Raw genomic sequence first — 17,230 nt, 5'->3', positions numbered from 1 at the left:
ACATTTGAATAATACATATCGTAACTTCGCAGAATAGTTCAACTCAATAATGTCAATTAAAACACCATAGTAAGTAACACCACCTTCAGTGGCGACACTAACTCTACTGTTCTGAGTTTTCCTATTTGCCTCTGAATCTTCGGTGTGAAACTTCAATCTATTTAGAATATAACACTTGAACCGTTTAACTTCATTATCTGGATATCGAACAAACCATATAACTTTTTCAGGAAATTTCTCCCTCTCATCAACATCCATTGACAACACCTAATATAAACGATATGTTCTATTAAAAGTATAATCTCAAGAAAGTTACAACAAAAAATACTTTTATATGTCATATACTTACATGGTACTTAAACCAATGACAAAATCTCTCCATGTGTTGCTTTTCAATAACATCATTAGCTACATTTGGGTGAAGTTCCTTTAAATAATCTCTGAGCACACTGTGTAGGAAAATGTGTGTTAGTATCATAAACTTGAGTTATGTTATGACATTAAGCGATACCGAATGATGTCTTAATTACTTACGTGCGAAATGGGGTAATTTCATCACAACTAAATAGCACATAACGATGTGCTTGGGTCCATGATTTTGAATCTAGGGTGATACTCAACACCGCACTTGTATATTCTTCAACATTCCTTATGGGCCGAGTGAAGACAATTTCGACATTTTTGAAATATCGTGAACAGAATGGTAAGCACTCTTCTGCCAAGTACCCTTCTGTAATACAACCTTCTAGACAAGCCTTTTTTCAAACATAGAACTTCAATCATGATGAGTACCTATGTGAATAAAGAAGATCAACAATGGAACATTGAATTTGAATGAAAACAAATGGATAGACTTACTATATATGTCTGACCACTCTATGGGATACATCCAACGATAATGAACTAGGCCAACAATCTTGGCTTCGTTAGTCAAATGAATGAGTAGATGTACCTTAACTGTAAAGAAAGAGGGAGATAATACCCTTTCCAATCTGCACAACGTCACCGCAATTCTCTTCTGAAAATTTTCAAGATCTTCCAAACTTAAATACTTTGGAACATATTTCCCTAAAGAAACAAGATAACTCAATCAAATGCTTGCTCACTTCATCCGACAAAGATCCACGTATAGCTATTGGAAAAAGTTGTTGCATCAAGTTATGACTATCATGGCTCTTCATCCCAGAAGTTTTGCATTCTTTAAGTTTAGCACAACGGGATACATTTGAAGCATAGCCATCTGGCACACTTACACCCTTCAAAACTTGCAAAAAACTATATTTTTTACTAATAGTCATTTCAAAACAGGCAGATAGCTTATATGTCTTATCACTACCAAGCTCCTCAAGATAAAGTTCACTTTTTATATCCATATTGATGGAGATCAAGGCACCGCTTCGAAAGATCTCGTTCAAGTACCAATTGGGTCGGTTACAAGAGCACGAGCAAAGAAGTTCAAGGATGTACTCAACAGACTCATCCAAGAGTTATGGGCTCAAGCAAACTCATGGAGGCCCATTGAGCATGATCCACGTGAGCAACAAAAAATCGTCACCTTGATTCAAGTTCTAGAAGGATCTGGTTAAGGCTAAGAATTGACATGAAATATTTTGGGTCTATGTAAAAAACGTTATTCTAGGTTTAGGTAATTTATTTCCTTGTTTTCATAAGAATTGGCATGAAACATTTTGGATCTATGTAAAAAAAGTTATTCTAGGTTTAGGTGATTTATTTCCTTGTTTTTAGGTGCATTTAATACTTTTTAGGTCAAACTTTATTCCTAATATGGTTAGGTATCAATTAGGAGTTATTTTAGAATATATTTTCTTGTCTGTCAAGTTTTAAGGAGCCCTTAAATAGTCATCTAAGTCTGTAAACGTTTTTCAGATATTATTGATAAAACTTGTGAGATTTATTCTCTTTGGTTCTTTGAAGAACTACTCGAACTTATTGGGAATTCTCGTGGCGTTCATCTCGACTTATCAAACGGAGTTTCCACCACCGTTTGTGGCGTCTTCCTTATACCGAGGTTCTTGTTTGTCATAAACAACGGGTCGAGGTCTATCATTTGAATCTGTCCATAGAACGATCTTGGGTTCCCTTTCGTTGTTGGGTCTCGTTATTCTTGGCGGGGTTCACATCACATATCTTCTAAGTCAATGCATGCCTTTAAGTTATCCTTCGTCTTTCAATCCGTGTTCAACATTGTGCCAATTACATTATTAACCACATTTTTTTCTATATGCATCACGTCAAGATTGTGATACAACATGTGGTTCTCCCAATAAGGCAAGCTAAAAAATATACTTCTCTTCTTCTATATACACAAGGCTTCTTCCCCTTTTTCTCTTATTCATCAAATTAATTTTTTTCTTCCTAAATTCAAGAATTATGCAACTCCATTTCTATATTCCACAGATGTCCTATCTCTAATGTCCATCCAACTCTTGTCTATAGCTATCGAGCAAATTTACACAATAAATACCTAGCACGATATCATGATAGCATAAACCAACCATTAGTCCATATTTCAATTACTCTAACAAAACAAACTTATGCTTCTAAGAAAACAAGGCAAAATTTTCAAAATTTGAGAAAATGACTTATAAGTCACATCAAGGTTCTAAATGTAGGCATAAGAAATTAAAATTCATAAGTAATTTATTAATATATTTGGTAACTAATCAATATCTCTTGATAATTACCATTTAGTTTGCATGTTCGACATGTGAAAAAAATGAAATAATCAAACTACAATCTATCACAAAACAATTATCAATGTAAGACACTCGCTTGCTACAACTAAACAATCCACCACAAAACAATTATCAATATAACAATATAGAATACTTACAAGTATTGAAGTCTAAAACGTAATTAACGACCATAACTCAACAACATCCAAAATTTCAAAAAATAATAAACACTCTCAATATGAATGTAAACCGCCTTATAACACCATACAAGTCACCCGCTTGCTCTAGCACAACAATCCTCCCAATACAATTGTTGTAATCACAATATAGAATGTTTACAAGTATTAAAGTTCAAAAACTAATCAACAAATATAACTCAAAAAATATCCATCCAAATTTTCAAAAAATAGTAAACACTTCCAATATGAATGTAAATCGCTTTATAGCACCATGCAAACCACCTGCTTGCTCCAACCCAACAATTCACCTCCACGCAATTATCATAATCACAAATATAGAATGCTTACAAATATTGAAGTTCAAAAAGTAATCAACAAATATAACCCAACCATATACATCCAAATTTCCAAATTTAATAAACACTTTCAATATCAATTGTAACAACCTTATAACACCATGCAAGCTACCTGCTTGTTCCAACATAACAATCCACCCAATACAATTATCAATATAATAATATAAAATGCTTACAAGTATTGAAATCCAAAAAGTAATCAACAAGCATAACTTAATATCATCCAAATTTTTTAAAAATAATAAACACTTCCGATATGAATATAAATCGCCTTATAGTACTATGCAAGCCACTCGCTTGCTCATACTCAACAATCCACCCCAACGCTATCATAATCACAAATATAGAATGCTTACAAGTATTGAAGTTCAAAAAATAATCAACAAATATAACTCAACCATATCTATCCAAATGTAATAAACACTCCCTACATCAATTGCAATGACCTTATAACATCATGCAAGCCACCCACTTGCTCCAACACAACAATTCACCCAATACAATTATCAATATAATAATATAGAATGCTTACAAGTATTGAAGTCCAAAAAGTAATTAACAAATATAACTCAACAACATCCAATATGAATGTAAACTACTTTATAGCACCATACAAGCCACCCACTTGCTCCAACTCAACAATCCACCCTAACACAATTATTAACATTTTAAGTACAAAGTTTTAAGCAAAAATTACTTACTCTACTAAAGCCAAGCAAACACCTTTCTAAAAAGAGGTCAAAACTTATTACAATAAATGAGTACTTAACCTGCAAAATAAAAGAGGACAATTAAATGATGTGGAAGGCAAATAAAGGTGCAATTGTAGAAAATTTTTATGAGTTAGGACTTGGAACAATTAGGCAAAAAAATTAAGGACCACTTTACAGAAAATATTTGAAGTTTAATTGTATCCAAACTTTGTCATTTGGTACACATAAGGAAACTTATCCATTTTGCCTAAATGTCTCAACTGAAAAAAGTGCCCCAAATTATCCAAATTTTGCATATGAGAATGCTACTATAGAAAATTTTAATGAGTCATGTGCGTGAAAATTTAGTAACAATATAAATATATGTATTTATATATATATAAAGAGCACTTAGTTGAGATTATTTACTCACGACAAGAGTGATACCCCAACACTTAGGCCAATAACACCAAATGAAACCTGCAAAAAAAAAAAAAAAAGCAAAAAAAAAAGCCACAACTTTCTTAATCTTCCAAGATTATAACGAAATTACTATAATTTCATATAAAGTAATAATTGTAATTTCTAATATAATAACACACACACACACAAACATTGCTTAATACATAGAATATAAAATCTTATCAAAATATATAAATAAGCATGAACACCACATGGCACCACATTGTTGGCTGAACTATTCTTTAATCTAATCAACAATGAATTATGCTAGGGACACAACTTTGTGCCACAACTCGTCACATGACAAGTTGTGATTGGTAAGGGTATATTAGTGGACCATGTGGGGATACATCCATAGTAACTAACATATTTGTGTTTCAATTTCTATTTACCAAAGAGCTTTTGCAGGCCAACCAACAAGGACAGAGCCAAAATTTGAATCTAATTGGGGCAAGTTTAATATGAACTCACATTCATTAACATCAATATCTCATATTTGCAGATACAATTTCGAATTACGCATCATATATATATATATATATATAATTAGAATTTCAAAATAGTTATACAAACAAATTAAATAATATAACAACGTAAATGTCTGTTTATTTTTCCATAAATATGCACCAACTTGTAGTAATATATTTTTTTAATAATATATGTCAAAACCCAAAGACAAATTTCTTTAGCAACTTTTACCTAACATGACAAAAACTCTTACTATCTGTTGTCCTTATAAATTGAAGAGAAATGATGTGAAATAATATTATCTAACATTAACAGTAGTAATGATTATAATCCAATGGATCATTGTGTATGAATCCATCGGCTCATTGTGTATAAATCCAATGGTTCCTAATCTAATGATAACACATTGAAGATATAATTTTTAAGTAAAAATCCTCATCTAATGGAAAAATCTCCTTGTACACATTAGTGGGCAGTGGGCTTTTTAAAAAAATTAATCTCAAGCTAGCTAAACCGCAAAACTAATAACAAAAAAATTCAAAATCTACACACTATAGAAAAATTAAGTAGAAAAAAAAAATATAAGATTTACGAACTTGTACATAAACTTACAATGATTCAGCCTTTAATGCTCAGGTCTTTTTGCTCAAAAATCCAAATTTGAATAAGAGCATCTCCATCTAGTTTTGATATCTCATCTTATTTTATCATCCCAAAAAGCTACTTTATCAATTATACCATACCATTTTACAATACATCCAACATCCCAAAACTCTATTATTTTACCATTTTATTAAAATATTATTTTTTAATATTTCTTTATTATTTCTTTCCAATGTCATTTCTTTTTCAAATTCAACTGTTCCAACTTTTTCAAATTCAACTATTCCAACGGTCAATTTTCAACAACCTGCTAGTTTTTTTTTTTTTTTTTTTCAATTTCTTTCCAACTATTTCAACAACCTGGGTGTATTTTTTTTTTTTTTTTTCAGTTTCTTATCAACTATTTCAACAACCTACCAATTTTTTTTTCAATTTCTTTCCAACTATTTCAACAACCTACCAATTTTTTTTTTTTTAGAAAGAACCTGCCAAATATCAATGTAAAATCCACATACATATTTATAGATGCATCCTGTCAAATATTAATGTATTCAACCTGCCAATTTTAATGATCCACATACACACACACACACACACATATATATATATATATATATAGAACCTACCAATTTTTCTTTCTTTTTTTTTTCTTTTTTTTTTGAGAAAGAACCTGCCAAATATCAATTTACTCAAACTTGCTAACTTTAAAAATCCACATACGTACATACATATATATACAACCTGCCAAATATCAATGTATTCAACCTGCCAACTTAAAAAATCCACATACATATATATACATACAACCTGTCAAATATCAATGTATTCAACCTGTCAAATATCAATATACTCAACCTACCAACTTTTATAATCCACATACATATATATAGATACAATCCACATACATAACTATCAATGTTGTCTTTAGAAGACTCGTACATATATCAAATTACAATAAAACCCCACATGCATAACTCACACACTTAAGTTCTTACAACTCCCCTTGTAATTGCCATAAATGCTCAATGAGGTTTAATTGGAGTTGATCATGAATTTCACGGTCTCGAATACATTGATGGGTTTTAATGAATCCGTAAATTCATTTGTGTGCTCCTGAGACAGTTGTATAGTAGGATTGTCATCAATTTGCTCATAATCTACTTCCTCTGCTTCATTTACATTTCGCTCATTCTCAACAATCATGTTATGAAAAATTGCGTATGCTTTCATGATGTCTTGGAGCGTTTCACTATAGAAAAATCTTGCAGGTCCACGCACAATTGTGAATCTTGTTTGAAGCACTCTAAATGCACACTCTACATCTTTTCTATTTGCCTCTTGGGCTTTTGCAAATAATTTTTTTTTTATGTCCTCATGGAGATGGAATTGTTTTAATAAATGTTGACCACTTCGGATATATGCCATCAGCAAGGTAGTATCCCAGTGCATTTTCATGGCCATTGATTGAGTAATTAACTACAGGAGCACGTCCTTATTCGAGCTCAAAAAATATAGGAGACTATTCTAATACATTAATGTCATTCTTTGACCCAGGTAACCCAAAAAATGCATGTCATATCCAAAGATCAAATGATGCCACTGCTTCCAAAACAATGGTTGGTTCACAAATGTGACCAGAGTACTGACCTTTCCATGTAGTTGGACAATTTTTCCATTTCCAATGCATGCAATCAATGCTCCCTAGCATCCTTGGAAATCCACGTCTTTCCCCATTGACTAAAAGTTTAGCAATGTCTTCGTTGTTTGGGGACCTCAAGTATTCCTTGGAGAAAATATCAACCATCGCTTTAACAAATTTTTTCAGACTTTCTATTGCAGTGAATTCTCCAATCCGCACATACTCATCCATAAAATCAGTTGTCACTCCATGCGCAAGCATCCTAAGTGCAGTTGTTATCTTTTGAAAAGAAGATAAACCGAGCCTTTGGGCATTATCTCTTTTATGGATAAAGTAAGGTTCATAAATTTCTACCTTGGATTGAATACGGAGAAAAAGAGACCGACTCATCCGAAATCTCCTTTGAAATAAATGAGGAGGATATACTGGTGTGTTGGCAAAGTAGTCGAGATAAAGTCTTTTATGGCCTGCCAAACGATCACTTTCGATATACTGATGACGTTTACGTTGTGATGTTGAACCCTTAAGAACTCACCTCATTATCTCATCCTAGTCTGAGCCGTCAAAAAGCAATTTGCGAAACCTAGAGCAACCCATAATGACAACCTTGAAGATAACAGTGGTAGGAAATTATCACTATTATTGTAAAGCAAGCAGAGATTACATTATGGAAAGGGAACAAGTAGATATATTATTCGATAAACAAAGCTTAAAATCTGTCAAAGCAAAAGTCCCCCAGTAAAGATTGATAAGAAATAAAGCATATAGGGGATGCCAGAACTAGCACTTTACACCCCAGGACTTTCAACATCATACTAGACAATGACCCCTTAAACTATTACTCATTATTAAGTTAATATCTACAAAAGCAATAATGGTCCCAACCAGATGATTTAATTCTCTCCACTCTATTCTTTGTAATGCATATCTCCCTCTCTGCTTGTTCGTGTGTTTGTGTTGTGGGCTTAGTGCCTCTTCTAACTTAGAGAGTAATTGATCTTAGGATTCTAAGGGAAGCTATGTATGCGTAGATTTAGCGTAGAGTCTGATGGTCTAGAGGTGATATTCTGCTTTCAAGCACCCCAATACTGACAAATAATGTATAAAGTTTTTGGTACTCTTCTTCTCTTTTTTTTTTGCTTGGTGAGATTGAATCTAAGACCTTGCCTAACCCATCCAACCTACTGCCAACTGCCAAGCCAGTGCCCTAGGGATTGGAAGTTCAATTTTCATGAGTCTATATGTACAAAGTTTTATTGTTGATTTGAAATGTAACATATTTGTAGTCTAAAGTTTCCAAAATTTTGATTCTATTAGCAATGCTAAAATCTATTTGTTTGAAAAGATGATATTTGGCTGAGTTTCATTCTTCATTTATTAAAGAAATGTAGCACACTAACACCACACTAACACCTTAATAGCTTCAGCTTGGATAACATTGCTGGCCCTAGATCTCTTTAATCTTTTGCTACTTTAAAGTTTGAACACCATAATTTCAACATACAATATAGACTCAAGATTTTCAAAATTTTATTAGAATTCTTATACATTTCTTGACCTACTTCACTTGGGAAGTCCATTGAACTGCAAGTGAAGTTGCTCGTTATGACATGATACATTAAAAAGATGGACTAGAATGAAACATTTGTATGCAATAAACTATGATCCCCTGTTTCCCATCTCGTTAAGAAAGAGGTCAAGGGCTAAAAAAACATTTATTAAATGGCTAATATCTCTAGATTTAATTCAAGTATTAAGCTCTTGTTCACATTATAGTAAAGCCTAAATATTCATTCATGTACTAAAGTATTAATCAAGAAATTGAAACACTATCTTGTCATTCAATTTTCCCATTAAATAAGCTAGAAATAGGGAAAGGGCATAAAGTTCAATTTTAATGGTAGGGACATAAATAGGGAAATGGCATAAAAAAGTTGTCACTTTTCATTAATTGTGACCATCTAATTTAGTTAATCAATCTTATTATAAGCAAAAATACATCATCAAACATAGAAAGGACATAAGTTTTTCATATAAGCAAAAATGATGTGATTACATAAGTGGCACAACCTATTGTCAATTGATCAAGTTGGAACAATACATCATCTACATGTTCCAAACTTACGCTTAAAATAAGCCACTACCAAAACAATGTTGAAACAAAATATCATCTACATATGCCAAACCTCGACTCATATATAATTTACTATCAAAATATAGTTATGACAAGACATCATCTCCTTCGGTCAAACCCAACTATTTACTCTAAGTGTTGCCTTGCAAGGATTTGATCCTTGAGATTTTCAAAATAAAGTCTTTCTTTGTCATTCATGCCACTTATATCCATGGTCATTATTCTTCCCTCTTCCCTAATAGTTTCAAGACGAAGCCTTTCCTTTTCAATATCAGCTCTTTGTGCATCCACTCGAACCCTATCCGCTTTGATGCAAAGAGCCTCTCTATCTTGTTCATGTGATTCCTGAAGATATTGCAATTTTTTCGCCAAATAATCATCAAAACCCTTATCACCATCTGTTCTCTTTCTCTTAGCCTTTTTCGGCTTTTCTGCCAATTGGTCTCTCTACCTCCATTGTGTCATCATCATTATTACCAACTTGATCAATTGAACTAGGAGTTTGAGGGAGCCCTTTTGATATTTCCTTAGGCATACTCCACTTTGGTTGGTTCTTCAACACAACCTAACAATGTTCAAATACAAAAGCTGTTTTTTTGTTGGTTGTTGGAGCTGGTGAAGCTTTATATAGATTCTTTGCATATTTCAACTAGAATTTTTTAAAAAAAAATAAATAAATAATTAGTGTCTTGAAACTATTCAGAAATTAATATTGTAACACTATTGCAATGTAATTTATACCTTATCCTTGTCAGTCCCACCACTTTTATTTCAGGTTTCAATTTTAGCCATGAACCCAGCAAACCTACTTGTCTCCCCATTAATATTTCCCCATCAACTCTAGAAGGAGGAAGCAAAATGTGTGGTTCCGTAAGTATTGTTCTCACAAAAGTATTGCCAAATTTTCTCCTAAAATTTTTCAACCCTTTGGTCAGTACCTTGCACGACATCCATGCTAATGTTAAGCCATGCAGAGACGAGGAGGTTGTCCTCATCTACACTGAAGTTGCCACCACATTTTGTTGGATTAGAGGTGACAATTTCAACTTTCGGACAAGACTCTTGGATGGACATTGAAGCATTTTGAGACCCACTTAAAAATGGTGCCAGAAAATCATCATCATCCATTTGTGAGATATTAGCATATTGTGTTATCTCTTCTTGTGTACCCATCCCTTTTAAATAAGGAACTTAAAACAGTTAGTGTATGAAGTCAATTAGATTCACAAAGTCCAAGAGTTCAAGTATTTGTGGTAAGTGATTACTACAATTAGAAATACAAACTTAACCAAATCTACAAGAGTTCAAAGCCTTCACATATTATGATTGGTGGCAGCTTCTCACATATAGCAACATCCTACAATGTATGTTGACAACTCCTAGTCAAAACAATATATATTGATAGCTCCTAATCAATCTATTTCGGCTATATATACAACAATAATTTTTTGTTACAGAAATACAAGCCCTTTACATAGCCAAATATTAATAGAATACAGCAGCAAATATAACTCAAAATATACTTTCTGTAAACACAGCCCATACATGGCCAACATGTACAAATAGAAATCAAATAAAACCATAGAGTTGAACACAACAAAAATCACTGATAGAACCTTTGCATACAACATATTAATTTGTTGAAGAAAAAATCAATAAACAGGAACACTGATTATCTAATAAAATTGGGATTTTGGTAATTGAAGTTGAACCTGAGCAAACTTTCTAAAGATGCTAATCCGACAGCGAGCGAAAACCCCTCATGATGAAGCTGAATCCCACCTTTGCAAACATCAATAGCAATTCTTAGATCAAAACCCAAACACAAACACAAGTTGAATCCCCATTTTTCTTGCAAAAAGAGAAAAGAAACACAAACACAAAAACTCGAACATGGATCAAAACCCACCTAGTAAATTGCTTTGATTTTAATTTTGATTTGAGAGACCAACGCAGCTTTGTTTGAGATTTTGCAAACAAAATTTTAATCCAAACCCACAAACCCTTGAGAATCTCGGTTTGAAGAGAGAGTGATGGAGTGAAAAGTTAAATGGGTATCTATAGTGTTGGGTTTATGAGATGAGTGAATCGGTAAAATGGATTTGGAGATGAGTGAGGGTGAATCGGCATTCGACAGAGGCTTGGTGATTCGGAGAGAAAAGCGAGGCTTGGTGATGGGTGAGGGTGATGGAGTGAAAAGTTAAATGGGCATCTAGAGTGTTGGATTTATGAGATGAGTGAATCGGTAAACGGATTTGGATATGGGTGAGGGTGAATCGGCATTCGGCAAAGGCTTGGTGATTCGGAGAGAAAAGCGAGGCTTGGTGATAGTGGCTTGATGATCGGAGAGAAAGAGAGAAGCTTGACAATGGCGCGCACGCGAGAGAGAGAGAGAGACAGAGAGACAGAGAGAGAGAGAGAGAGAGAGGGGATGAGAGAGCAAAACCTGGTACTATAGCAAGAGAGAGAGGGGCTTGCAACGGATTAAAATACACTAAATTGTTTTGGCATAGCGCTACAGTACCTTCTCACATATGAGATGGCACTGTAGCGCTATGCCAAAAAAATTTGGCCTCTGATGGTTTTAGCCATCCAGTCACTGAGCATATTATGGGCCTGTATGCCAAATGTACTTTACATTTGGCATTTGACAGGCCCATTGTTAATGCTTTTAGAGTTTGTTGTACCAAAATTCAAGCAAACAACAAAAATTAGCACAAAAGTTCCATGACCCATTAAAGAAAAAACCAAATCAAAGCAAACCCATAAGCCAAAACACAAAGACTCCATGACCCATTAAAGAAAAACCAAATCAAAGCAAACCCATAAGCTAAAATACAAAGACTTACACTTTAAAGAAACTTGAACACCAAAAAAGAGGGGAAAAAGTATGGTGGTGGCAGTGGGTGGTAATGGAGGTCGACGATGGCCGCAGTGGCTATGTTGGTGGCAATGGGTGGTGGCTAGAGAGGGAAGAGATTGTAGATCAGTGGGTTAGTGGCGGCAAGGGTGGCGGTGATGGTTGGCAGTGACTAAGTGTGAAGAAGTGATTTGGGGGGGGGGGGGGGGGGGGGGGAATATAGAAGTAGGATGAAGGGAAGTTGTTTGTTTGAAAAAAAATGACAAGAAAGAAAAAAATGAAAAAACGTGTAGGGAAAAAAAAGGGGGAAAAGGAGGGACAAAATCATGGGAACTGAAACTTAACGAAATTTTGTGGGGGAAAAAGACAAAAATTTCAGGGAAACATATAGTGTTGCTATAAACAAAACATACGCAACTAAAACTGTACTTTTTGTGGCGTTTTAAGAAATGCTGCTATTGTTTTGGGTTACAATGACGTTTTTCAAAAAACGTCGCGAAAGGCTCACTCTTTAGTAGCTTTTTTTAAAAATGTCACAATATACTACTTATAGCGGCGGATTTAAAAACGTCTCTAAAAGAAAGCCGCCTAAACCCATATTTCTTGTAGTGGTATGGGTTAGGTTGACTTCTAAACTTGATTATAATGTCTCACTATTCACTACCATGTTAAAATGGCAAAAAACCAAATAATACGAGATCAATTGTAATCAATGTAAATTATGATAACCTAGGGGTGATCAAATTACACCAATTCAAATCAGCCCCATTTGATCCAACCATAATAGTGGCAGATGGTATGATTATAAATTTATAATCAAGTGTAGCTGTTTAAAAATTTTCAAGTGGTGTGGGTTCCAGTTAGCTCAATCGATAAAGTTTCTGATGATTGTATAAGAGATTTAGGATTCAATCCTGACCAACACCAAAAACTAATTGGCGTCTTGGTCTGATGATAAAGAGCTATCATCAAGAATGAACGCCATAGGTTGAAACTCTCTCAAAAAAATAATATTTCAAGTGGTCAGACTAATGGCAAGTTTGATAAGATCTCACCCAACAAATAAATAATATTTATAGGCTTTTTTTACATATTTATACACCTTATCATATATATCCAACTTATTCTCTCTCTTTTTTTCTTTTTTCTTTTTTAAAATTTTTTTCGATCTCTTTCTCACTTTTTGCAATAGAGGACATCATTTTCATGAACAAGGACCTCAATGATAATGGCAACTCATTGAAGACGAGATCAAGCTCTCTTTGAGCGATTACAGACAACAAAGACGATATTCGAGCTCTTGGGTTATTTTTCATGCACCAACTTGTAGTTCATATGGGTTTTTTTTTTTTTCATATGGCTTGGTAGTAGATTTGTGATTTTTAGTTGTTGGAGATGTAAATTTATGTAAATGTGGCTTCTTATAAATTTATATTATGTTTTCGGTTGGTTATACATGATGTCCCCACTTGACTACATAAGGCCCCTAAAGATAGGACACATATGGCTTTGTCCAATCCATCAATCAGCAAAGGTGAGAGAGTTCTCCACCCAAATCAACTGGGTTGAGTGATGATTTGACCCTACCCAAACTTAACCAGCCCATGACCACTTGTAACAACAAATTAAATTCTTGCCACTTGGATTTTGGTTTGGGGTAAGTATGATGTTCTAAATTTTAAGTATAATTTTATGATGCACACTTCTTTTGTGTGTATGTATCATAGCTCTAATATTGACCTCTTTATGTAATAGCTTTTTGCATTATGTGGGAGGTGATTATACATTGGTTGGCCAAGTGGTAAGTGCTTGGACCAACATGCCTTGGAGCATGGATTCAAGTTCCCCCACTAATAACGTGTTGCGACTCTCTATACCCCACTTGCAGGTTGTTCACCTAGCTCATCATCGACTGTGTGGTGGGATCTTAACCCGAGAGCAGTTAGAGTGCTATTATAAGGAAGACACACTAGTCGCCCCCTCTAACCATTTTTTTAGTTACCAAAAAAATTATTAAAATAATTATTAAAAAAAAAAAAAAAATCCTGACTGATAGAGCATCAAAATCCAAGTTCATATAGAGGTTGGAAATTGTGCATTGGAAATCTTATAGTCATGAGATACACACATCATCAAACAAGCATATTTCAAGTTCGATGTTTGGCAACAAAACTTTTTTCTAGTAATCTATCTAAATCTAAGAGCATCTCCAATAGAGTAAGTAAAGCCAAAATATAGAGAATGAAACCAAAAAAAAAAAAAGGAGGAAAAATGAGCTCCAACAACTTCTTTAAAACTCAACAAGTTTTTTGCTAATGAATAGCCATTCTCCAAACCTGGTGTGCTATTGTTCATTAGCAAAAGAATAAAACATAATAAAATATTAGAAAAGAAAGGAGTGGGGATGGGGGTATGGGGATACATGTGTTAAAAAATGAATAAATAATGAATGAAGAAATAATATTTAAATAAAATAGAGAAAAAATAAAGAATCTGTTGGAATATGTATTTGAAAAAGTAAATAGGTAAAAGGTAAAAGGTAAATGTCATTGTTCACTGTCCAAACAGTACAAAAATATTGAGAAGTTGCTGGAGATACTCTAAAGGAATCCTTTTTCTACATTAATTTCGAGTGTAAATCATAGATGAATAGAGGTTGGAGTGCTTTAGCTCTTTGGTTACATTGAAATATTCAAGCACCTTTGACCATTGATCCCACCTTTTCAATCGATGAACAGCCACAGTTTCTGGTATAAGCTCATGTGAGCACCTCCCATTTGTTCCCGGGTAATCATACATGGCTGGCTTGTTAGAAAATCGATTCTTGGCCTTATTTCCCATCTTTAACCATTTTCCAACCAGTTTATCCTCGGGACCATTCGTGTTATTTTCAGGGATATTAGAATTTCCAATCCATTCAACAGTGTCCCAAGACAACAAAATCCCCATCCCTGACATATAATCCACATGGGGGTTCATGCTAGTGCATGGAATTACAAATCCATAGTACAAGTCTAGCCTAGGCAATGGCTCAAGGGACAATGCCAATGGTGCAAGCCTGATAAAAACATCATCATCAGCCTTCATGACATAGTCATAAGACCTTGAAAGGATACGTGGGAGAGAAGAAAAGTATGTGTAGGTCTTACCACTGTTCATGTTCTCTGTACAATGGAGGGTGATAATGTCATTGAAACGTAGGATTTCTAAAGCTATCAATACTCTTTGCTCAGGCTTTGTGAGGTTGCAAAAGACAAACTTCACGTCTATATGAGCTAGGGGAGATGATTGGATTCCATAGACAAGGCGAAGGAAATGGCGACGATTATAGTTGTCTGGACGGGTTAAGATTCCAATCAAGAGGCTAAATTGTTTGTGCTGCAAAGGGGTTTCACAAATTGTAATGGCATTTTTGGATTTAGCTATCAAGGTGGATTTTACATGGACATTGAATAAGATGAAGGAGTAGAGGAAAAAGAAGAAGAGGAAGAGAGAGGACAATGCAACTAGAAATAGCTGCCTCCTCCGCATTATATCTCGTGTAATTGCTCTAATGTTTGTTTTCCTTAGATTTTTTTTGGTAATGCATTAGGCTAAAGAATTACAAGTTGATAATATAATGGTGGTGCAAGTGGGTAGCGAGGTTCATGCTTTTGCTCAATCATGGTTAAAGTTGTCAGCCCCTATTTTGAGAAACCGTCACTCATAAAGTACTAGTCATGCTTTATGTGTATATACTTCTGGGTTATGGCTTTATTCATGTTGCCTTTGCAGAGAGTTGCTCAATCTACGTGAAGTATTTTAAGCATGATCAATGAAAGAAAGAGATTCATTTATCTACCATATCATGTATACTTACTTAACTCATCCTTGGTTCATCAAGAATTAATGACAAAAGCGAAATTAATTATCTATAAAGTGCTCTTATAAAGTCTTAACCAACTTGCCACTTTACTTAGTTGTTGTTCATGAGGTGGTATACCATATATTTGGTGTATGTATTCTCCCTCTTACATGGAGGCCGAACTAGATTAGCATGCCTAAAGAGTGATCGACGAAAAAATATATCTTGTTATCTGAAGTTGTATAGCTAACTTTTCACAAATCCTTCCCATAAACTAAGTTATCTCTTTACTCTAACCCAATTTTATTGCCATTTGAAGTACATTTTTGTTAGAGAGAGAGAGAGAGAGAGAGAGAGTTAATTTTACTAAAGCCTTACTCTTACAGTTAAAAGACTTCTAAAAAGAAAAATCCCTTTATCTCTTTGCTCTTACAAATTTTATGGCTATTGGAAGTCCAGTTTTGTACATGATAAACTAATGGGATTATCTATGAAAAAGGCAAAGCTCTATGCTTGTACGCCTTGGTATATCAGATGAGATTCAACATGAAACTATGAAATATATAAAATTTACAGGTCCTTGAATATATAAACAATGTTTTTAGTGATTTTTTAAAATATATATATATTGGTCCGTAAATTTTTAAGTTTCTTGCTTATAATAAATATATATATAAAAATGGGTTTTAGGCTATTGACACATTAAGGAAAAAGCAGTAGCCAATTTAATATTCTCCTCATAATGTAGATAAGGTAATACCACTAAACTATAAGATTCTTGATATATTAAAAAGAGTAATGTTTATTACACACTCTCTGTTATACATAAAGTTGTGTGTACAACTTCAAACTTTGTGTATAACTGTATGTTTGCACCAGTCATTTTCCTTATGCATTAAGCACTAGCTACATACTCCTACAAAAATGGAACCTTATAAACTGAAAATAATATATATATATATATATATATATATATATATTTATGGTAATTGAATCCAAATGTGAATATTTGAGGCAAGATTGATAATCAGCAGCCCAGCCCAAAAAAATTCGACGCTCTCAACCCATTCCAAATCATCCAAATTATGGGCCCAAAGACCATCTTCAACTTTTCTTTTTCTTTTTTGATGGGGACCATCTTCAACTTATAGTTGAGTCACGCCGGTCCATAGATTTAAGCATAGCACCTTTAACTATTATAACTTTCATATCAAAAGGGAAAGGGGTTGAAGTGAATTTGATGGCAATAATGGTATCCTTGGCACTATTTTATACAAGAGCATAGCCACATATATTG

The 17,230-nt window shown here is 33.8% G+C and overlaps 2 protein-coding genes across 2 annotated transcripts; both read right to left on the bottom strand.

Annotated features, from left to right (window-relative positions):
• Positions 1-7,029: 7,029 nt before the first annotated feature.
• On the bottom strand, positions 7,030-7,485 carry LOC126722315 (uncharacterized). Its single transcript, XM_050425469.1, has one exon. The coding sequence runs from the start codon at positions 7,483-7,485 to the stop codon at positions 7,030-7,032; it is 456 nt and encodes a 151-aa protein (XP_050281426.1).
• A 7,226-nt stretch (positions 7,486-14,711) lies between these two features.
• On the bottom strand, positions 14,712-15,620 carry LOC126722313 (uncharacterized). Its single transcript, XM_050425467.1, has one exon. The coding sequence runs from the start codon at positions 15,618-15,620 to the stop codon at positions 14,712-14,714; it is 909 nt and encodes a 302-aa protein (XP_050281424.1).
• Between the last annotated feature and the right edge of the window lie 1,610 nt (positions 15,621-17,230).

The sequence above is a fragment of the Quercus robur genome, chromosome 4, assembly GCF_932294415.1.
Source record: "Quercus robur chromosome 4, dhQueRobu3.1, whole genome shotgun sequence".
In the NCBI taxonomy this organism is placed as follows: Eukaryota; Viridiplantae; Streptophyta; class Magnoliopsida; order Fagales; family Fagaceae; genus Quercus; species Quercus robur.
The sequence above is the reverse complement of the archived record's forward strand: the minus strand, read 5'-3'. Positions and strand labels throughout refer to the sequence as shown.

What these genes read in the sequence shown, in the direction of transcription:
- LOC126722315 (XM_050425469.1), bottom strand. Translation starts at nt 7,485, where the DNA reads ATGAGTCGGTCTCTTTTTCTCCGTATTCAATCCAAGGTAGAAATTTAT.
- LOC126722313 (XM_050425467.1), bottom strand. Translation starts at nt 15,620, where the DNA reads ATGCGGAGGAGGCAGCTATTTCTAGTTGCATTGTCCTCTCTCTTCCTC.